The sequence below is a fragment of the Pinus tabuliformis genome, chromosome 6, assembly GCF_031772625.1.
Source record: "Pinus tabuliformis cultivar Carrire ecotype Pingquan chromosome 6, CPIR1, whole genome shotgun sequence".
Taxonomy (NCBI): Eukaryota; Viridiplantae; Streptophyta; class Pinopsida; order Pinales; family Pinaceae; genus Pinus; species Pinus tabuliformis.
The window spans coordinates 1,182,113,301-1,182,138,264 of NC_142292.1; the positions used below are offsets into that span (position 1 = coordinate 1,182,113,301).

The window sequence follows — 24,964 nt, forward strand, 5'->3', positions numbered from 1 at the left end:
GTTATTATCTTGTCACGTGAGGATTTTCTTCCAAGTACCATTTTCTTTATAGTTGCAAGTGATATTTATATGCTCATCTTGATCTAATATTGACTTGTTTAAATTCGATTACTTGTTTGTTTCTTTTGAGAAAGTGTTTATTTTGAGGCAGTTATTAAGGCACTGGTTTTACATGCTTATCTTCGAATTATGTGTTGATGATTATTGGGAATATATTTTATTTCATATCTTGTATTTCCCATCATAATTGTTGAACTTGCTCGTAATCTTGAAGTAATCCAATTGACTTTAGTATCTTCTAGAAACTCACATCTTTTAACTTAAATCTTCATTAGGGACCACCCCCCTTAGCTAACCTAGGAGATAGCTCAAATTGAGATAGTCGGGATTAGTGTGACAACCCCTTCTCTGAGTTCCCCGTCACCAACCACATCTTATGGGGTTGAAGGCTTTTCTCACTAACCTGTAGGTAGGTGTAGGCGGCAAGGTCAACAGGGCCCATACTTTGCCACTCTATCCTTGTGTACTGCCTTTATTTTCTCCTTTGCTTGATCCATAGCCTCATAAACGGAGCCCATAGCCAATCTTTCCCCATCCACCAACCGCAACACCTTAACCAGTGGCTCAACAACCTTCACAATCTCTGCTGCCCTTTTCCAAATTATTTCTTCATTAACTTTCTTTTTCACATTTTTTCCATCCTGTTTGCGAGACCATTGACATTCATTCCATTCATCACTGGAAAACACCCTTTGCAAGTTTTGATGTTGGGAAAGCATAGATTGCAATGTCAAAAAATAAGTTGAAAATCTAGTGATGGTAGGCCTAATAATATCCTGCCCCTTTTGTGTTTCCTCATCAGGCTCAAAATCCATGAGTGATTGTAGATATATTTTGTTATGCTTTTGGCATGCTCTATAGTGTTCTTGACCCAATCTATTTTGCCAATATCCTCAAGCATGAAGTCTATGCAATGTGCAGCACATGGGGTCCAAAAGATGGTTTTGTGTTTTTCCTCTAACATTTTACTAGCAAGAACATAGTTAGAGGCATTATCTGTGATGATTTGAACAACATTAGCCACCCTCACCTCTTCAACAACCTCATCCAAAAGCTGAAACAACAAGTGTGCATCTTTCACCCTATCAGATGCATCAACTGATTTTAGAAACATGGTTCCCTGTGGGAAAAAGATAAGAAAGTTTATGATGGTACGGTTCCTTTGATCAGTCCATCCATCTGACATGATGATACATCCTGGTTTTTCCCATGAGCTTTTGAAATCTTTCAAATATTCATCAATGGAGGAAACTTCTTTTTGCAAAAGAGATCCCCTTAACTCATGCATAGTAGGGCCTTTGAAGCCCTTTCCAACAACAAATATGGCATCAAACATAGGTTCATAATATGGTGAACGAGAAACATTGAAGGGGATATCAACATCATACCACCATCTAGCTATGTAATCACAGGCAATTTCTCTTAATTCTTTCTTCCAATGGTCATTTAAAGTGGGCTGCATTTGACCTTTATTAGCTTGAGGACCATGTGCACTATCAGAGGGAGAGGAGGGTGTGAAATAACTTTTGATATCAGCCTTCTTTTTCATTTTACCCTTACCCTTTTCTTGAATAGACTCCAAAGAGGGAGGAACATAGCAAAAGGGGTTGGATGCATTAGTGCAAGGGATAGATGAAGAGCCCGCATAATCAAAATTGGGGTTGGCAACCATCATTTGTTTTATACTTCTATTCCTCCCAATTTCAGCCTCTATTTCTTTTTGCTTAGCTTTTTCTTCCTCAAACTTCTCAAATTTATCTAGAAACTCCTTCCTAATCTCCCCAATTTGCGCTGATGGTGCTTCACATGGAGTAATTTGGCTTTTAACACGAGCCAAGTGTTGTTTCAGTCTATGAATGCCACCTCCACCCGCCTTAATTTTTTTATGACAAAATTTGCAATGCATTTGATTATCAATCATTTCAGCATATGCCCAAGAAACATCTTTCATTCTAGGAGCCATTTTCTGATATTTGGACTTGGAAATGAAAGAAAAAAAATCTGAAAATGAAAAAAAAAACAATGCTTCAATGTTCGTTTCTTTTACAAAAATGTCTCTTTTCAATTTCTAGATTTGCACCAAAAAAAAATAAGCAAAAAAAATTTTAGAAGTGAAAAAAAAATACCTCTAACCACAAACCGCCTCCTCAATGCTGCTCCAACAAACCAACTCCTCAATGCTGCTGCTGCCCAAGAAGCTCCTTAGTGCTCCTCCAATGGCTGCCCAAGACTCCTGATTGCTGCTCCAAAAACAAACTCCACAACTCTTCACAAACTCCTCACAAATTCTCACACAAATGCAATGAGATAGCTTTGAGGAAATGTGAGGGGGTTGGGTAGCTTTTATAGGCTTGGGAGAGGCAGATGGCCTTAAAGAAAACCTAAAACCAAATTAGAATTATGTTTGGGTTCGTTTTTCCCTCCAAAACATATCGCTGGGCATCACTGGCCGGTTTGTTACTGAACCGGCCACTCGACCGGTTTTTTTGCCGAGTTGGACTAGCCAGGGGTATGGCTCGGTCAGCTCGGCTGAATCCGAGCCAGCTCGACCAATTTTAGAAACACTGGTGATCAGGGCCCAGGACCTCACTCCACCATTTCTAGTGTGTGATCAAGGTCCTCTTCCAAGAGACACTTACTCAGCACTGCTTGTTGAGCCCTCTTCGTCTCTTGGACCCATTCTCCCTTTTGGGAGAATGTCAATCCATGCTGCATACAAATCAATACTCCCTCTCAACAAAAGGAGTGATCTCCACAAGCCCCAACTTGTCTCTGAAGTATAGGAACTTGTCCCTTGGTAACTGCTTCGTTAGAACATCAACTTTCTGCTCATCCGTGGAGATGTACTTGAGCCTTATTCTTTCCTCCCGACCATGTCATGGATGTAGTGGTACTTGATCTCAATATGCTTCGACCTGTCATGGAACACGGGATTCTCTTAAAGCTTCACACAACTTTGATTATCGCAGTGTATCACTGTCGGTTCCAACTCTTAGCCGAACAATTCTGCAAACAGCTTTCAAAGCTATACTGCTTCGGTACAAGGCCCCATTGGCTGGATGTACTATGCTTCAACAATGCTGAGTGCATTCGTCCTTTGCTCCCTAGTCATCCACAATATTATAGCGGATTCTAGGCTAAAGCATACTTTCGAGGTACTCTTCTTGCCCAATCAGTGTCTGTATATCCCTAAGGCTGTACATCCTTGTTTGCAACATACCTCAAGCCATAGTTCACTGTACCACGCAAATATCTCAAGATGTGCTTTGTTGCAATCCAATGCTCATGTCTCGGTTCTACCTGGAACTCGCTGAAGTTGTTCACAACAAAGCAAATGTCCGACCTGGTGTAACCAAATACATCAACATACCAATCAACTGTCGGTACGTAGATGGATATACCAATTTCGAATGAGAGTGTCTTAACTTCTTCGAGTTAGTCACCATGGGAGTTGCCATGGTTTTGCAATCCATCATACCAAATCTGTGAAGGATCTCTAACACATACTTTCCTTGACAAAGGAAGACTTCACCAGTTTTTGCCATACTTCTAATCCCAAGTAATAGTGCATCAACCCAAGATCCTTTATGTTTAACTGAGAAGCCAACTGCTTCTTACATTGAATGATAAGAGGCTCGACACCAGTCAGAAACAAGTCATCAACATATAATAGTAAGATCACAGGTGATCACAGGTGCACTCCTTGCAACCTAAAGAAAGGTTTGGATCAACTTCGCTCTTGGTAAATCTCAGTCAGTGAAAATTTCAAGTTTGAAATCCTATTGCAACAACTAGAATTAATTCTTCTAATTGTTAATGAACTAACAATTTATTCGCTATGGAAAATATCAAATAAATTACACTACAACCTTCACAAATAAAACTGCGGAAGATAATAGTGTTGGAAACTGAGAAATATTCTAGCACACACATAAATTTGACACACTTATTTTTGGACAAGAAGTCCTCGGAAAAACCCAATGCGGTAAAATTGGTGTAGTAGCTGAGGGTTTTTATTATTATGCAGTAGTGAAATTATTTGAGTACAATCCAATGTTGCACGACTCGTACTCGTATAAGACTCGGCTAGGCATCGACTCGTCTACTCGTATAAGACTCGGCTAGGCATCGACTCGTCTACTCGTATAAGACTCGGGAACGACCCTTATAAGTCTCGTATAAGACTTGTCAAAATACAAAAAAACTTAAAATGTGGTAAATTTTAAGCACAAAATAGAAACTAATGACAATTCTAATCCTTATAAGTTATTAAAACCACAATATATGCAATAATTCATAACATCATCTCATATATATAAAAGTAAAACATAACATATTCAATTTTTGTAAGCAAAACATTTAGATACTGAATAAGAAAAGGACTCATGATTCCATAATTAAAATAAAAAATGCCAGCAAGTTCAAAATTCAAATACATATGTCATAAATGATAAGTGATTGTCTCATAACAATCTTGTGTCTCATCACTCATGGACGACTACACCTACAAGAAGCCCTCGCGGAGCTAGTGCTAACATTAGAAGGCTGAAGCAACTGTGAGGCAGGTGTATTTGGAGTCTCCATTTAAGATGGCAAACTAGAGAGATCATCAGTCTCTTCTTCAAGCCAACTCAAATCAGGGGCCTCCTCCACAACTCAATAAGACTCTAAATTGGATCTGTATCCTTTGGTTGCACTTGTTTTGTCGGCATTCGAAGGTTGTAGTATATGAAAACCAACTTCTCCAACCTCTCATGCTCCAACCTGTTTCTCTTTTTGTTGTGGATGTGCTCAAACACTGACTAATTGCGCTCACAAGAAGAAGCCCTGCAGGGTTGACTCAGAACTCTGATGGTGAATTCTTGTAATTGTGGTGTCTCAGTGCCATGATCTATCCACCAATGAGCTGTAAAAAAATAACAACAAAGATTATTAGTTTGCAATGCCAAACATATAAAAGGGAACTAGCAAAATTACAAGCTAAGTTTTAAAAATTACTAGCAAAATTACAAGCTAAGTTCTAACAATTTGCACTTACAAGGCATTTTCTTGTCCTTGAGACGTTGGCTTGAGCTGAATCCAAACATGCCAGATGCTTCCTTGTACATATCTCATTGTAAGTTGGTTTTGTCCTGAATATCTACATCCGGGAACATCTTCTCAATGCCTATCATGACACCTCTCATCAACTCGGGATCTCTTTGAATGCTATACCTCTCATTATAGAATAAGCTCGAATTGAGATATGCTCCTGCTACATGCAATAGTGAATGTAGTTGCCTGTCCCACCTGGAATCAATAGTTTGCCATATAGGGATATATTTAGATTCATTTCCCTTATAAAAAGTCTTGATGGCCTCTTTGGCCCTGTCCATGCCCTCATAAATATATCCCATTGCAGGTTTCTCTCTATCCATCAATCTCAAGGCTTTCACAAGGGGCTTAGTGAAGCTGACAATCCAGTCACTTTGTCCCACAAACTATCAGCAAAGATAGATGTTTTCATAGACATTGCTTCTGGTTTTGTGCTATCTTTTCAGAATACCCATTGCTGGCTACGAAAAATTATTTTCAAAGCTTGGTACTCATACAAAAGGCTTTGGAGGGAAAGAAAGTTTGTAGCAAACCGTGTGACAGCTGGGCAACTAAGCTCACCCTGTGTGAATTCCCTCATAAGGTTCAACACCCAAGCATGGTTATAAATATACTTGGTAATATGCTTGCATTCTTGCACAATGTCTTGCACCCACTCCAACTTCCCAATGTCCTCTAGCATCAAGTCTATGCAATAGGCAGCGCATGGAGTCCAAAAAATGGTGGAATATTTGGCACAAAGCAACCTTCCAACTGCCACATAATTTGCTGCAATGTCTGTGATTACTTGGACAACATTTGCAACCCCAACTTCCTCCACCACATCAGCCAACGATGAAAAATTCAAATGTGAATCTTTTACATTTGTAGATGCATCAATGGATTTTAGGAACATGGTCCCTTTAGGGCAAGCTACAACAAAAATTATCACTGTTCTACCCCTCTGATCTGTCCACCGATCAGACATAAGTGTACAACCTATAATTTTCCAAGAGCTTTTAATGCTCTCCAATTGTTCCTTGACACACTCAAGCTCCTCATCTAGCTCTTTCCCCCTAAGTGCATTATAAGTGGGGCTTTGTATCTAGGGCCAGCACATGCAATGGCATCCACCATGCGCTGATAAAAATAAGACTTCGCATAGTTGAATGAAAGATTGTTATGGTACCAAAACCTCCTCACCGCCATATTTGCCTCCTTCCTCTTCTTATCATTGAAACTATCCAAGGTTGGTTGAGATCTTGGAGTTGTACGAGGACTGAAGAAAGAAGAGGTTATACTCTTGTTTGGTATAGAAGTTGAAGAGGAGTTACCAAAACCTGGACTTTGAAACTGTGTTTCACTTTGAGGTGAAGATCTACCTATTCCAACAATCTCATCCTTCGTTCTTTTCCTCTTAGAACTTGCTTCTTTAAGGTGGTATTTCAGCCTGTTTATGCCTGCATACATTGTGGCATTGCAATAATTGCACTTGATATTGTGGTCATTACTGGGAATGAGTCGTTGACCATGTGCCCGTGCCGAATCACGAGACTGCCTGAAACCCTTTGTTGGCATGGTAACAAAATCTGGAAGAAAAAAAAATATTTTTTTTTTTTTTTTGGTTTTGAATTTTTTATTTTATTTTTTAATTTGCAATTTTTTTTGGTTGTCTGAGAAACTCAGCCACACAGGGCCGCTGTGTGGCTGAGAAAATCAGCCAGCTGTGGCTGATTTTTTTAGCCACACAACGGCCTTGTGTGGCTGAGTTTCTCACCCACATGCATTCCCAATCAAAAAAAATTGCAAACATAAAAAAAAATTAAAAATAAGAAAAAAAAACAAAAATAAATACATGGAAAACATTCTAACTAGGTTCATGAAGCCTACCTGAAGCTTAGTCTGATCCGGTGAAGCCTCCTTTAGCCTCCTCCAACAACTCCTTCACACTCCTTTAACTTTACTCACACTCACACAAATTAGCCAAACACTCAAATGGCAAGTGAATGAGAAATAGAAGGGAGAGAGGTGCTTATAAAGTTTTTTTTCCCCTCCAATTTCCCTTTTCCTCCACCTCATCTCCAAAAAAGAAAAAAAATTTAAAAAAAATCGAATTTTTGGACAGTTTAAACGTTTTGTTGCTCGAAGGGTCTTATAGGGGTCTTGTATTAAACCTGTGGCTCTTATAAGGGTAATACGGTCTTGTACTAAACCCGAGGGGTAAGGGTAAAGATCGAGGGTTTGATGAAGTTTACCCGTCTGCCCTTATGACACGTTCTTACCTGCAGGTTTTATAGGGATGGTGCTTCACTGGTACAATCTGAATGCCAAAAACTGGAAACCCTGCAAAGAAAATACTAGCAAAATTTTCTATGAGGGAAATTACCCTCAATCCGAGAAATCCCGACACTTGAATGCCTCTGAAAATCTAGCCATCCAACTGGGCCTACGCAGGGTTTGCGTCACTCTGGAGCTTCCTGTCACACGTGTTGCCTGAATCGATTGCCAATCTAGCCATCCTGCTTGCTGTTGACTAGGAAAACAGTTCTTCGATACTCTGGAACCCCTTCTTGGCCTCTGGAACTAAAAACGTCTTCTTCCTTCAGCAAATCAAACTGCCCTTTGAAGCTTCTGTGTTTCCTCCAAACAAACTCGTGGAGAAATTTCGGCCTCTCTGTAAAGTACTCACTGGATCTGGAAAATGTTCATCCGACCTCACTGCCCCTTCCCTTAGTCTCTGCTTCCCTTTTGAAGCTCGAACTCTTACGACAACAACTGCTCTCTAGAAAAATCGAACTCTCCAAGGAAATCGATCTCTTGTGTGTATGTTCTCCATCTACCCATCAACTTCTTCTTATAATATTCTATTGGGACTCCAACGACCAAGATTAAATCTCAGTCGATGGCTAAGATTATTTCCCTGTCGATTCGTGTGAGTTTCTAGATGATTCACACCTTATCTTAATTAATTTTTATTAATTAACCCATTTTCCTAAGTTTAGACTTAGGAAATATTTAAAAATAGGCTAATAATCTAATTGAGACACTTCTAGGTGGAATTTTTAGAAATGACTTCTAGGTTATGGAGAAATCCTGTGTTTAATCTTCTCCACAAAGTTTCGAGACTAGAACACATCCGATGCTACATAAACTAACACTCCTTCTTAGCAAGGAAGGTGTTATGGCGCTTCACTATTGCGACAACATGCTATCTCTGTATCACCCTTTGCCATGCAACTGATGTCTGGCCACTGTGACTGCCTGTCACTGCCCACCAACTACTGTGCAACTCTGATGCTGGATCTGTGTCGCTGCTGATTCTGCTATGTTGCTGGCAACTCTGCATTTGCACTACAACTTCCTCTCATCTGTTGCTACCCTACTACAACTACTGCAACTGAGAAGTATCCTAAATACTGAATCCATTGTGTCTGCTGAATTTGTCTCTTGAGTTTTGATTGCTACTAGCCACTGCACTATCTACTGAAGCATTTGCACTGCTGCTAACTCTATACTATGCCACTTTGCATTGTTTCCAACATTGCACTATGCTCCTCATCTCTTGACTGCTACTAGTCTGCAACTGTCACTCGTGAATCTGATTGCATCACTGACATTGATCCATCCTGCTACTGAGTACTTGTGGGCCCCTATAGCAAGGTAATGACCAATGAGGAGGACACCTCAATGGACCTTGCCCAAACCTCTGCGCTGCTCTGGGATTATAACTCCATATCGCCCCACCTCACTCCTAGAGGTATAGTCGCAAACATAGTGAAAACTTCCTCCAAGCTGGAGGACAACTTATCTATCTCTGCAGACACTGCTGCCTGGTCCTGCTTCTTCTTTTTGTCCTTCTTCCTGAGAGGACACTGGGTATTGTGGTGACCGAACTCACCACATCTAAAACACTTGACCTTAGATAGGTCCTTCTTCTTCTTCTTCTTTTCCCCCTATCCCTGACTGGGACCCTTTGATGCTAGGGACACATTCTCCTCTTCCTTTTCACCCTTCATGACCTAGCTGCTGCTTCCACTAATGGTGCTCTTTACTAGAGCCTACCTCAATTTCTCCTATTATAGGTCAGACCACATCCTGTCCCATGCAGGCAATGTGTCTCTGTCCAAAATACTTAAATATTTCTAGAAGTGTCTCTCCTTAGGAATATGATTATTAGTGGCTAATACTAGAAATGTCAAAAGGAAGCTTTATCCAAAAGGAAGCTAGAGGTTGGGCCAACATCTCTAGAAAGGTCTCTCCTTAGGAATATGAATATATATAGGACAACCAAAGATTCTCATGTGCCCTGTTAGCGCTTGAAATTTCACCTCCGGCTGAGAAAGGTAAACCTCAAGGCTACATCAAACCATTTAGCCTCGTAGCTAGCCCTACGGGGCAGGAGAAGGCTCTCTCCGGTCAATCTCGGCAGATCTTCAATGGGATGAGATGACCAACAAGGTAACACTGATATTAGGCTAGTAAACTGATTAAAAAGGTTGATTTGGGTTTTTTGGGTTTTTGGTGGCAAATTGAGGAATTGCAATTTTGGGTGCGGGGATTTGACACAGTTTCTGCAGGGGGTTCTTTGGGGCGAGGTAGGAGACCGTATTGATGCCTTTGATTGAGGTGAGTGGATGGAAAATACCGGTGAGGAGCTAAGGAGAGCAAATAATACTTTGAATTCTCCTTAAACAGTAGAAAACATAGAAATTAAACAAATTTAAAAGCAGAGCATGGCAAGCATGAATTCTTACTTTAACACTTCATTTGTTTAATGTGCACCAGTAAAGGAAAGGATATGATTCACATAAACACACTTACAAGAACATTGAGAAACACACCATCAACACATGAGTCCACAAGAATCCCAAAGAGGACTGCAAAACCCTGGTCTTCCTTAGCCAAAAATTGCAGAGATACAATGAAATAATATAATGATAGCTTCTCCCTCAAGAGTCCAACCTTCCAACCCCGAAAATGATTGAGAAAATACATAATATAGGCAAGCCAACCTCTTCCCTTGCCTCTAGGGGTCGAGCTCATCCTTCTAGGAGCTGTTTCAACCAGTTCTAAACTAAGCACTACAATCTAGGCAGTCAAAACAACTTGCCTCTATAAGCTAGGAAACCAATTCATTCATTAAATATTTACCCTTTACATGAATGAATCTTTTAGAAGTGTTAAACAAGAGTAAAAGTGACTTAGAGTTACAATAATTACATCAAAGATAATCATCTTCCACCCCAAAAAGTCAAACTGGGTCAAAACTGCGTTTTCTGGGCTGTACAATGCAATCTGGCAAAAACTGCCTGACGGGTCGCGCGCCTTTGGAGCGATGTTTGAGGCACCTGCAGGTGTCCAAATTGAGCAAAAGTGGGCTTGTTGGAAAGGTCTGTGAGTCTACTTTCCAACCCAACTGGAATTTTTGAGTTTGGAGGTCATTTGCCCTGTCAAAACTTAAGTCTGCCAAGACTGGTTTCTGCAACTCAAAAAAGGGCCAGAAAGTCATTTTTTGGTAGTTTTTTGACCTTTTGGGGGACCAAAACTGCACAAAATCTCAAGTCCATCCATGGGCATATGTAACTTTGCATGACAAATCTAGAAATGCTGAGTTTTCGCCAAAAGGAGTTGCCATGATGAAGGGTCGCGCGCGGGGTGAGACCCGTTAATGGGAAAAACCTGCAAATTGCCTGAAAATGTCAAAATTCACCCAAAATTCTCAAAATTTTTTGGGTTTTGTGCTGTGGCTGGGCTAATTAGTGCCTTGATCTTTGAGGGAAGCCTCAGCCAAGATACGGAGTGGATTGGTCCTCTTTTTCCGTTTAAGGGCCTCGGACAACCGCCTTTGAAACATTTTCATCTTGGCCTTGCACACATGCATTCTTGCCCAGTAATGGTTTTTCATGTTCCTCAGCAATTTCTTCTCTTGGTTGGCCTTAGCCAACAGCCTCTCCAAGTGTGCGTTCTCCTGGATGAGCATGGACTCTCGGTCAGCGGGCAATGGATCACCGGTTCTTCTTCGGTTCAAGACTCGGTCACTACGAATCCTCCATAACTCATCAAGTGCCTGCTCATCTTCCAACTGTTTGTTGTGCCCCCTCTAATCTCCTCTGCAAGGCATCATTTTCAGCTCTGAGATGCTGAATGATCTCCTTTGCCTCTTGGCTAGGAGAATTGGCCTCAAGGTCAACAAACTCAATATCGGGAACTCCTGATGGACCCTCATCAATCATGGGCTGTTTGCCCCTCTCTGGTACCTGTGCTGATGAAGAAAGCGAGGCCCCTTCCACCTGATGTGGAGATAACACTCGCTGAGCCGATGATGAAGGCGAGACCCCTTCCACCTGCTGTGGAGATAGTACTCGCCGAGCTGCTGCAAACAAGGCCCTCTGGCCTCTCTGATAAGTGAGCTGAGGTGAGGAACTAACATGTCGAGTGACCGGAATATCAGGTTGCTGAGATGGTCCTCCCTCCTCCTGAATGACCTCAGGATGTGGCTGGAGTGGTGCTGTGAAAAACTCACGGGAAATGAACTCCTCCCATGAGATGCCCTGCTGAGCCAACTGATGCAAGACTACGAGCTGAATCAAACCATAATGACATAGGCTCCTGTACTGCTGGGCCGGGCTCTTTCTCTGCATGACGGAGACCATCCTCTCAATGTTCTGATAAAAGAAGACCGGGATGTTCATCATCCGCACTCGAGTGAAGTGCATCAAGAGGCGAATGTGATATGAGTATACCTGGGAAAATCTGCCCTCACAGGTGAAATAAAGCATAATTAGTCTCAACATGGGGGCATATTGACTCCGGAGGAACCTGAAAGGAAACACACCGGCCAAATGTCTCATGAATGGTGGCCGGACAAAAGGCTCAAAGTGAACTGTATCCAATACCTTACGCTTATTCCAAATTTCCCCGACATTTGGAATCCCTGTAGCCTGTGCAATGATCTCGGGTGTCAAAATGAAATCCACCCCAGCAAGGTTAACATGTCCCTCATGCAAGTGCAAGACAAAGAGGTGGGCCAACTCTCGGTGATGTTGAATCCGAGAGATCCTCTCACAAAACTCATAACAGGACATGTACTGAAAGCAAGAAACTGCCAAAGGACAAGCTTGTAGACCTGCCAAAGAAGTAGGCTCCTCTCTCCTGTGATGGCCACCTTTTCCACCTCTATGTGGCCTCCTCTATACCTCAACCTCTGACACTGATGCTTGGTCATCACTCTGCTCATATGTTTCGGTTTCTGACATGTTTGAGGAGCAGAGTGGACAAAATGTACTGCTGTTTCTGCTTGTAAAAGTGCTGAATTCTATGCTGTTTCAAGGGGACAATGACATGAGGGAAATGTTAGGGGAGGGACCTCTTGCACAAGGAATTGGGAATATATGAATAACAGGGAATTTAGGGAATACATTGCAAACAAATATTTGCATATATACAGGCATACATGTACATAACAAGGATATAGGGAATCATTTACAAAATCACTGCATATAGGAATACATGTATAAACAGTGAACATATGGGAATATGAATACATGCATTAACAGGGAAAGATAGGGAAACATATTTACAAAACTCTTTACATATTCACCAACAAATTCTTGTGTTTACACATGCATATGGTGCAACAAGATTAGGGTTTGAGTTTTTTGATGCTTTGGGAGAGGGGTAGGGTTTGTATTTTTAGTGATTAGGGAGAAGGGAGGGTTTGCATTTTATTTATAAAATAGTATGGGAAAATAGATATGAATGCAAATGTGAGTAAAAAGGGAAGGAGGGAAACAATTTACCAAGGGAAATACCTTGAAACAACACAAACCCTAGCACATTTAAACATTAATAATGCAGCCATATAGTGTCTTTTCACTTGCATGATTTGAGGTTAAAACACAAGCATGAGGGCTTACATTCATAACCAACCACCAAAATGATGTGTAGAGAGCCTACCTTGAACAAATTCGATGATTTGGAGGAAGATTGAGCAAATTTGAAAGGAGATTGTAGAGAACAAATTGACGGGTCGCGTGCGCTTGACGGGTCGCGCCCGTTCAAAAACTGAACTGCTGGATGGCCTTTGACGGGTCGCGCGCCTGTCTTGAGCTTGAACCTTGACCAATTTTCGCCCAATGCTCTTGATGTTTGCTCACTCTCTCTCAACCATGCTTTGGATGCACAATGAGACTAATAGGAGGGAAATTGAACTTTTATAAACTCCATTTGAAAAAATTTAATGCTCAAACCCACTTTCTAAAGTTTATCTTTGACACTTTATAAAACTGACTTTTTGGCTTCCTTTTGCCCTGAAATCGACGCTTTTAGTGCTTTTTATTGATTCTTTTTGCAGGTAGATCATCTGAGGGATCTCGGCAAGGGAACCAGGGTTTTCATGATGTCCGCTGCAGTCTTTTGAAATTTCATCACTTTTTACAAAAATTTAAAAAAAAATGACCTTGGCTTTAAAAACAGAGTTTTTAAATCCAAGGTGAAAATTCACTGTACAAGATAAAAATATCGAAGAAACATGTTTACAATTCCTCCCTCTGGCTTGCTGAGCACTCATGGACTTTCAGAGACATGACCTTGCAGAGATAAATGACCAAAACTCTAGACCTAGGACTTTGATCTCAAGACAAAACAAGACAAGCTTGAAAGAGCTTAATGACTGATATGACCTGATCCAGCAAAGCCAAGAGGGGTATAAATAGACCAGCTCCTCCATCAGGGTTATGGCATGCCTAACGGGATGCAAAACTTGACACTGATGAGACATCTACCTATGCAAATGCAAAGAGCTTTGATCGCTGATGGAGGGCTTCAAGACCGACACTAACATGCCCAACCTTTGGCTTCCTTTTGGAGAAGGCTTCTTCAGGAGTCATACCTTTCGGAACTCTATGAGGACTTTGATTTTGAATGTACACAACTGTCCAAGATGCTTTGCTCCATAAGAACAACGACAACTCCAAATTATGCATCATGGCCTTGATAGATTGTTCAATGGACTTGTTGTCGCTCAGATTGTACACAAGATTGTGACAATGCTCAGGGTAGGGGATGTCACTCTAATCCCTGCTCTCTTTGTTTAAGTTGTCTCCTAATTGCAGACTAAGGGGGGTAGTGCCTATGGATAAGATGATGAACAACTTGTTGGAAACCAACAAGTTAAGGAGACACAACTGAATGGCCTAGTAACTTGGTTGAAATTAAGAGACAAGTATGGTTATTTTGGACAATTCTATTAGGTTTCCAAAGATCACAATTTAGAGAACGGTGCCATAGGAGATTAATTACTTGCACAATATGAATTAGAATCCAAGTTACCAAATGAACGGTTGCTGCAATAAGTAAGTTCTATCGTATATGAAGTGCAATACCTAAAACTATGTGAAATGCAAACTCTTGTTTACTTTTAATTATATGCCTAATCTAAGTGATTCCCTCTCCTCAATTCTTTTGGAACTAGTCTCGAATGCGAGTTGTAGAGAGAAGCCCAAAGGAAGGAAGCTATGGCCTCATTAACGATACCTCCCGTGGGGTTCTAATCACATAGGTGCCTCTGTTCTTACAAGGGATTGCTCTCAAGAGAACTGCAAGGTCACCTATGTTAATTGCGAATGAGGGTTTAGAGTCCTCAAATTGTTTGAAGAAGGTGATCCTATCTTCTTACAACCAAGCTTATGCTTGGAGGTACGTTTTAGAAATGCACTTTTTAGGATGAAAATGCAAGATGTGAGTGATAGATTCAATGAGATTATCAAGTGAAATAAACATTTCAACAAGACAAATTACTTAAATGCTTATAGTGATATTCAATATGAGAGCTATTAGATGAGGTACTTAAAGAGCAATTAAAGTACTATCTCAAATGAAGCACAATGAACAATTCCAATGAAAAACAATTGGCTTATTAGATTCTTCTTGAGAGATAAATTTAGAGCACAAGGAGAGCAATATGTTCTTATTAGAGACAATATTTACTTGTGGTGTGAGACAATTAGATGCAAGATGTAATTTCTCTTAACCACAATTCACAGCAAGCATAAGGAAGCATAGAGATTGCTAACAGTGGTTTTCAAGAATTCAATAATGACCAAACAAGAGTCCAAGTCAATGAGAATGGCTATGATATGCTATGAAAAGATGCAATATGCTAATTAAAACTCTAACACAATAAGAGAAAGAGAGAGAGAATGCAAATGCAACGCTTCCCAATGATGCAAGAATAATGCAATGGATGCAATGAACAAGACAGCAATACAACTTAAGTTATTAGAGAGCTCCTTTAGAATAAATCACTGCTATAGATCAGTCCCAAAAGATCAAACAAATCAATGCTTATTCAACCCTTTAATCAAGATGATGATTCTTTAGTATATTAAGCTTACTTAGATGAGTTTTTTAGAGCAAGATGTCAACAATTATACTGCTGCAACACTTATATCAGACCTCTGCAAACTCAGATCAGATCTCTGCAATTTGTATCAGACTTCAGAAATGCATAGGACAGCCACCACAAATCAATTAGATTGATGAATTAAGCCCTTACAATCAATGTATGATGTCTTATATGGGTTATTAGCTTATTATTGAGTTGCTTAGGCCTATATTTTGATTTATATGCCACTGAAAAGTTAATGTTCAGATCTGATTACTAATGGCAGTCATCAAAAGAGAGAGAGAGGGAGAGAGATCAAACCCTCTAGGCCTAGCAGCCTAGCTTCAATGGAAAATTTGAGTTGTTAGAACACCAAAAAGTGAACTTTAGGCCTTCCAACACCTGCAACACAAATGATTAGCCCTCAAATCCACTCAAAAATGATAGATCAGCCCTGTAATCCTAGCGGCTAGGGCTTTCAGGCCCTCAAATCCTAGCGGCCAGGGATTTTAGGCCCTTTAATGCTAGCGGCCAGTCTAGAAAGTGGCCCTAGGCCTAGTGGCTAGGCATCAAAGGCCTTGGATGATCAAAGAAATAAACCTTGAGCCCTTGAAACCCTTGTCGAATGGATAATAAGCCTACAAAACCAATATTAGTCCATGAAATGACACAAATACAACGAGAAACCCTTCAAACCCTTGCTAGAAATCACTTTAGGCCTGCAGAACAAATTATTAGCCTCTGAAATCACTTACAAGGATAATTTAGGCCCTTATAGGGCTGCGACCTAGGCTTAAAGGCCTAATTAGGCCTGTGGCCTTCTTGTGGAGGTTAAAAAGAGGCTACGACTAGGGCTTTTAGTCTTCAAACCCCCATGGCTAGGCCAATTAGCCTCAAAATGTTGAAAAATGTGCAAAAATGACTTCAACCTCGAGAATCCAACTGTAAAACAACTTCAGGAGACAAATGCTCAAGGAAAACCCTAGTTGTAGCAACAAAAAAGCCCTCTAGGGCTAGTGGCTTCCTCAAGGAGGTTGGACGTTGCAAAATTATGACTTGGGTCTTGTAGTTTGAAGTGTCTAAACCCTAAATCAACCCATATAGGTTGAGCAACTTGCTTTCTTAGGCTAGACGACTCCTTTCAAGGCTGATAACCCTTCCAAACCCTAGTCGTCTAGGGTAGGTGAGGGCTAGGACCTTCAAACTTGTTTGTCTTTGAAATTTTAGTCCTTTGGCACCTGCAAGATGAATAAATAGAGCCCAAGACACAAGATCTAGAAATTTCTCAAATAAAACCCCAAAATTATTATTTACAAATAAGAAAAATCATTCACAAGGGTTAGAAACAATATACAAAATATTTACAATAATCGAAAAAAGAATATTGGCTCTAATTAGCAAATAATTCTTTAATATTCCAAGAATAAATTTTGTAAGATAAATATCTTGATCTTTTTACTTGTCAAGTTCTCCACTTCAGCATTGAATTCCTGGAACTTGTCAAATACCTCATCTTTTGACTTCAAAAGATATATCCAGGTCTTTCTGGAGAATTCATCAATGAATGTCACGTAATATAACGAACCTCCAAGTGATTTCACGTGCATTGGACCACAAACATCAAAATGAATCAAGTCCAAAGCTTCCTTAGATACATTGTCATTGTTTGGAAATGGTTTCTTAGTGTTCTTCCCAAGAGCACAACCTTTGCATACACCATCATTCTTTATTTGTAGTTCAGGAACCCCTAATACTATTTCACTTAATTCAGACAATGCTCTGAAATGAAGATGTCCATACCTTCGGTGCCATAGCTCACTTGGATCTATTTCGTCATGTACTAATGCTTGATCTGGTTGACTCACAAGTCTATACAGTCTTCCATCACGAATCCAAATAACCCTAGCATCATCTATACTAGAGCCCTTTGACCATACAAGTACTTTACCATCCACAAAAGCAACCCTATCTCCTTTATCTTCTAAACAAGAAACATAGACAAGATTCTTTTTCAAACCTGGTACATAAAGGACATTGTCGAGATGTACATGGTTACCAGATTCTAGCTCTATGGATGCCTTTCCAACTCCCTTGATTGCATAGTTGTTATTTTCTCCCAATTCAACCCTTTGAGACAACTTTTTCTCTATTATACTTGAAAGATTCCCACGCTCTCTGGTCATGTGTCTTGATGCTCCACTATCTACCAAACACATGTCATCATCATCTATAAAGGAACCCGTCAAAGCGAAATAGTAGAAGATTTGTTTTTCACCTTTAGGCTTCTTTTGCTTTTCATCTTCTTCAACTTCTGCTGCGGAAGCATGTTGTTTCCCTTTTCTTTTCTTGTTAGCCATAGTAGGACAATTTGTCTTGAGATGTCCATATTCTTGACAACCATAACATTGTATCTTAGATAAGTCTTTCTTCTTCTTAGAGGAAAAGACCCTTTTCCTGGCTTCTTATGTTGAGGTCCAAACTTCTTCGTTCGCTTGTTCTCTAAGCGCATTGCAAGGGATTGAACTTCTACATCTTGATGATCTAGTCATCAGTCTTACTTCATCTTGAGCACATGATGTCCATAATTGCTCAAATGAAGGAGCTTCTTTCCAATTGCTTATACCTATTGCAAATGCACCCCATGATCTAGGAAGACCATTTTGTGCTGTAGTCACAAGTTCTTGATCGGGAATGGATTCACCAATAGCTGAAATTTGATCTCTGATTTGCGAAATGCTTATGAAGTATGAAGCCACAGTGTCATGCTTTGTCATTTTTGTATTTTGAAGCTCATTATTCAACGTCATGGGCTGACCAACATTCATGATAGTGTAGAGGTTTATTAGGGCATCATACATCTTCTTAGAGGTATCATGCTTTGCAATGTAGGGAATAAGATGATCTCTAATGGAGTCCACTATTAGACTCATGGTAGTAATATCATCCTCCTTGAACTTCTCTTTTCCAGCTGCATCAGTTAGTTTAGTAGTCTTTCCTGTCACAATATCCAACACTTTGTTTTTGGCAAGTATATGATCTATTTTGACTTTCCAAGCTCTGAAGTTTGATGCTCCCTCTAGCTTGTTTTCAGACTTCATGGAGGAAGCCATAGATACCAATGTATAAGAAGGACTATAATAAAAAACTCTCTCTAGGGTTTTTGCAAAACTGATCTCAATGTACCTTCCTTTCGTCACCAAAGCTATGTTACCATGTTGATTTTCTAGTGCAATTAGATTTAGAAAACTATTTCTATAATTTTGATAATTACTTTTGATGTAGATATTCTTTTAGCTTGTTTCAATATGTCATTTAACGATTATACTTCATAAATTCAACAATAAAAAACAGTAGAGATCACAATGCACAAAAGAGAGACAAGATTTATCTTGGAAAAACCCACTACAAGAAAAAACCCAACAACCTTTTCAATAGAGAATTTTTTCTTGTTCAATGAGAGACACACCTAGACCTATGGTCAATCTTGGTCTTCTCTTCCAAGTCAAGTTACCTAAACTGATCCTGCACTTCCAAAATTTCGGCCCTCGTACAATACCAATTGCCCTAGAATTTCGGCCCTGCAACAGTTGCCCCAGAAACTGTGAATCACAGAGAGAGATTCCTTCACATTTGCGAATTGCTAGAGAGTGATAGGAGAGAGAAAATTTGACCTTCTTCTTCATCCTTCGTTCACTTGCCCTAAAACTGTCTTGAGAGAGAAATGCGAATTGCCCGAATGAGGAGCTCAAGCTTCCTTTATATAGTAGTTTGTCTAGGGTGAATGGATGTTTCTCTTGGCCAAGGCCGACTTGACTTGGGGGGAAGCTGACTTGTCACTTTTGGAGCCAAAAATCTCATTTAAAAAATTCAAATTTACATCTTTTAAAAGTCGCAATGGGACTTTGACTCAAAATAAATTTCCCTTTGACTCAAGCATTTATAAATATGCTTTACAATGACAAATGTCATTACATCAAGTGAGCAAAAGTGCGTTATGAAGACCGACCATAGTTACAAATTCAACAAGCTGGCCCTTCCTAAGGTGATAAGATCAGCTGGAAAAGGTATTTTGTGGAGGGCATTTTGGAGGCTTTGACTTGGAGTTGACTTGGCATTCCATTGAGATTGTAGTAGGCCTCTTTCTTGCCTTGGAGACTGAGAAACATTGCCTCATGGAGCATGAAATCATTGTGAATTGTGAGACTGCCATGCGAAATGAGGACCATGGCCAAAGAGGTGTGCATACATAAGATAAATTGTCCATATGAGGAATGAAAAGTAGGTATGCTAAGATAATGATGAAATGGGTGTTTCCACCCTTGCATAGTTCGATCACCTTTACAAGGCCAGTAATAATCAGTGTTCCTGTATGTCACGTGTCCTAATATATCCACCCCCACTACCTCCAAGGCTTACCCAAGAAATAAGAATGCCCATCAAAGCATGGAGTTACCACCCACTGGGTGGTGGTCAGTGCAAGCGTCATAGACCCAGAGATAGTGAAGGTGGGGACTAAGAGGACCGGTTATGATCGTCCACCTAGGGGAACTAGGATAACATTTGCACTCTTCATTCCACATGGCCTACAGGGCCATAAAATTACACACACTTGGGCTTACAAAGGTGTCGTCTGCGGCCAAAAAATGTAGGGTACCCCTGCTTGAAGGAGGGGTAACATGCTCAATAAAGAATCAAGACCCATGCAATATATCATACATCCTTAATAATCTGGAATGAAATAGAACCGTCAACCATGCAAATTTAGATAAATTTGATGAATTTACAATTAAGAACACGGATCATATTCTTTTGCCAAATCATTACGCAGATTATAGAACACCATACTGCTATCAAAGGAAAGTCGTTTTCATCCAGAGAACCTTCTGTGGTTCTTCAAACTGTAGATGAAATACTAGGTTCAGATGTTGTTTTTAATTCTGTCAACCTTTCATTAATAGGCAACCTTTTGTTGATGTTACAACATGGCATTTACTCCCATGGTAATGAATGGAATTAGCCAAGGTTGAACCCTACTTGAATCAACAGAGGAATACTTGCCTAACAACCCTATCATCCAGATCTTATTATGTTGGTGTACCTGATTTTCTTCCAGCCATTGCTTGGATACTGAAATTTATGAGCTGTCACAAGCATTGATGGAAGAGTTTTGTGGATATTCAGATCTGCAAATTTTGAAATTCTTCTCCTGCTTTTTGGAAGCAGAATCATTGAAGTTACATCATACTTTTGGATGAAGATGATTGTATCCTTATTTTGGTTTATTATCAAGCACAAGGAAAAAGTGACTGTGCTTAACAAGACGATTAAATGGTTGCATTGGATATTTAATCACACCTAATTCCTGATGATTGTTGTTGGTTAGGGTAGTAGATTTGCTTTTGAATAAATTTGTTTGCTAAACATTAATTTATCATGGCTATCTGTTGTAGTAGGCTTTTCTATTTGCAATAAGTGCTTTAGCACATTTTTGTGCATGTCCCAGATTTTTGAGTGACGGCCAACAGGAAGCAGGCATATGAAAGGGGAGATTTGGTCTTGGTGTGCTACTCCAGAGATTTGCTGGGATCTCAGCATCCTGCAGGGGAATGCTGTTGCCTTCTGGAGGCATTGTTAATGGACAATTTGCGGCGATGCATATTTGATAATGAGGCTTGTATTCTGGTGAAAGATATTGAGTTTCTTGAAGCATGTGATAACCAAAGTTTGCTGGTGTTAGGGTTAACCTTTTCTAGTAAGGAGGCTGCTCTTGGATGTTGTGATGAAGGTGCCCCATTTCACAGTCTACTATAGCACTTAATAGTTAATACGTTAGTGAGGAGACAAGGATGGGCCTCTAACAGAAAATTTGAAAGGAGACTTGCCTAGATGGATTCTGTAGTTCAGATTGCATCCACCAGTGCTGGTAGCTAAATACAGCATGCATTCCATTTCCAGATTTAAATGGTTGATGGTCATGCATTCCAGTTTGCTTTGATAGTGTTTCAGACTGTAGTAATTCTGCAGATAAGGTAAGAGCCTGATATGTGGTGGTTGGCAGTAGTGTTGCAAAGAACCAGATAACATGCTACAGGTTATTAGAAACCAGTGCAGGTTGCCTGCCTCAAACAGGAAATAACGATAAACATGGCACATGAGAAAATAGTAGAGTAATGAAATTCTGTGTAAGCATGATCTCAGCAACTGAGACTCAGATTGTTACAGCAATTGGATTTGGTTGTGTATGTGCTGTGGAGGTCTTTATTGGAAGTTTGAAACTGAAGATCCCAGATCCTTCGCTCAAGTATGTAATTCTGAGCTCATAATCTGAAGAAGTTTCAGCTAGGGAAATGAACAATGGGAACCACCCATAGAGCTAAACTCGCTATTAAAAATTTGAAAGAAAACTTCCGGAACTCTTATTCTTTTTCTATAATGTGCTGTAGATATATATATATATATATATATATATATATATATATATAATCTGGAATATTTATATTTTTTTGAAAATTTTAAAAGTGAGTTTCCCTGTTTCCAAATTTTCACAGGTCGTGCTTCCAGACCATACCAGTTTTGGAAATTTGCACCCCTTTCTCCCTATTGCGCACCTTATCCAATTTATTGAGAGACCCTAGCATCATTTGTACTTGTTTCACTTGGATAAATATACCATTATTTATTTTATCTTGAGAGGCGATTATTGTACCCAGACAATTCTTATGTTAAGAGTTATCTTTTATCATGATGTTTGATTATTAGCGCATTGGGTTTAGTATTAAATCACACATTAATTCTCCAATACCATTCCTGGAACACGTATCAGTTTCAGAATCTTATCTTATCTTCATAAGTTTAGCAGTAATGGATTGATTGCATCACACTGGGTCAACAAGTTACTGTTCCATGGTTTCTAGCAAGCCTGAGACAATCAAGCTTGTTTTCTGGATGTGTAAAGTTGTGAAAATATTTCAGGCTTGAGTTGGTGTTGGATATCATTTTCTCTTTGCTGCTTCTCTACATTTGAAAGGTGTTATTTTTGGGGACAAATGATTATTCAATAGGCAGGTAGGCCAATGTGGGATTTGATTTGTGCGACAGTCACTTCTTTCTTATGGAAAAGATGTTGTCTGCCCCAATATTTCTATAAGATGCACACTTTATTGAATTTGGAAAAATTATCTATATATAGATCAGATTTGGACACCTAGTTACTGTTCACGATTGCCATTTCTAGGAAGGATATCAACAGCCTTTAGTTTGGGGACAAAATCAGTTTGTTAGCCCTCCTTGCTTATGTTGAAAGGGGCTGTTCTCTGACGTCATTTTGGCTCCAGGATGTAACAATCTTGATGTACAGGTATCTTGATTTATAATTGTGACATATGAGCCATTTTTTTGGAAAAAAAAGGAAACTTAAAAAGCTTTTCATTGTACATTTATTGCCTTCTTTCTTGATCTGGGCTCCTTTCCAGTGGGTTATAATAAACTTTGAATAGCTATTGTACCAAGACTTCACAATTTACCATTTTCATGAATTCGTATAAAAGGTATTTCACTGTAGTTGCCTGTAGTTTCCGTTTCACCTTTCTTGTATGCTCTTACATTTCCTACTCTTCTCCCAGCCCACTTCCTGACTCCAATGATGACCGTTTTGGATAATGTTATGCTTAATATTTCTAATACTACATGTGTATTGATACTGGGATTCACATTCTTGTAATTGCTCATTACATATAAAACTTGCCAGATAAATTTCTGTAATACAATTTTTGTCTGTGTGTGTGTGTTAATTAGTGAAAGTGAACAATGCAGGATGAAAGCAGGGCCATTGCATGCAGTTTATTTGCTTCTCTGTCTCCCCAACTGAAGAGAAAGAAAGATCATGGTAATTTGTTTCTACACCTTTATTTTTACAGCTAACGTAGGAACCATTAAGTGGTGATGTAGTAAATGAAATCGTAGAGAGAGGTGCCTTCTCTCACTATGTGTTGCAGTTTTATCCCTGGATCTTATGCTAGGAAATGTGAAATACTAAAATGTATTAGGAAGAGGAGAGCATCAAGTATACAGGAACCAGTGCGCAAAGTTCCTTCCCTAGTTTGCTTTTAAATGAGTTTTTAACACAGTATATATCACCTTTTTTGAATTTTTGAGGTAACTGTCGTGGGCTCCTCCAAGTCTGCCCTCTAAACCAAGCATTTAAATGAGGTTTTAACATGAAATTGTTGACTTTTCATGATTTCCTAATCTGATAATTACTTTCCAATGATTCTTTAACCAATTCATCTTATGTCACGTTCATCATTAAGAAATTATACATAGAAAATCTCAACAGTGAAACAATAATGACAGTAGGATCATGAAGAGACAACCAAACACAAGAGACAGATTTCTACCTTAGGAAAACCCTAACTAAGGGAAAAACCGAGCAACTTTTTCTTAAAGAAATTATTCAATTCAACCAGAGATACAATCTGATTTTTCCAGTCAAATATAGTCAAACTGACCAGCAACTAGCACAGGTCAAACCTGGTCAAACTGCCCACAAAACTGCCCTAGTCAAACTGAGGTCAAACTGCCAGAGATAGGCCAGATTTCGGCCTCCTGCTGCTGCCCAGAAGCCTCCCCAGAAAAGTTTGGTCAGCTAGTCAACACCTGTGGCCCACATGTGCAAGGTCAACACTGGTCAAAGAAGTGATTTGCCACAGAAATTCATCTTGGAGAAGCTCGGCCTCTTTCCTCAGATTTCTCTCTCTCCTTCGTACATGTGAACAGAATATTAGTGCTAATGATGAAATGAATTGTGCCCAAATGGTTGAGGACAAATGAAAATATATAGTGAATGAGGGAGGTCGAATTAGTGTGTCCCTAGCTGGGCTGACTTGACCGTTTGGAGGAAAAAAATTGAATTTCAAAATTTAGTTTTTCCCTCTTTTATTTGGAGCCAACTTGAATTTGAATTTGTAATTTTCATTTTCTTTTTCTTTTGTGGGCTTATACAATAAATGAATACCTTCTGCAACTACCAAAATTCAACACTCCCTCTTAGCTAGGGAGGTATTCACTTTGACTTCTTCAGATATTCTCATTGTTGAAAACTTTCTCCATTGCAAGAAAGGTTAGATGAGCTAGCTATGTTGGTGCATCCATCCACTTCATGTTCTATACCAGAACCACGTGGAAAGCATTCCACATCAGCATCATGCAAATGAATCTAGTCACCCACTACACATATCCCCTTCGCAAATGGATCTAGTCACCCACAAGCCAATTACCCATTCGCTGGTAAGGCACCCCCTGACATAATAGTAGTCCTTGGGTTACCAACCCACCCAGTCGTCACTTGGAACCATGTTAGGTACCCCTTGACAAATGGTGAACCCATGGGCCCATTTACCATTCCCACATGTCGTCACATGCTATTGAAGGGGAAATCACTTTCTCAAT

At 39.7% G+C, this 24,964-nt stretch overlaps 1 protein-coding gene across 4 annotated transcripts in view; it reads left to right on the forward strand.

Annotated features, from left to right (window-relative positions):
* Positions 1–24,964, forward strand: part of LOC149262980 (Holliday junction resolvase MOC1, chloroplastic-like) — a 388,021-nt gene that overhangs the window by 269,181 nt on the left and 93,876 nt on the right. For all 4 annotated transcript variants that reach the window (XM_089425574.1, XM_089425571.1, XM_089425562.1 and 1 more), the window contains one exon: positions 23,330–23,402. In XM_089425574.1, coding sequence (XP_089281700.1) covers positions 23,330–23,402 — 73 coding nt within the window. The remainder of the gene's footprint in view (positions 1–23,329; positions 23,403–24,964) is intronic.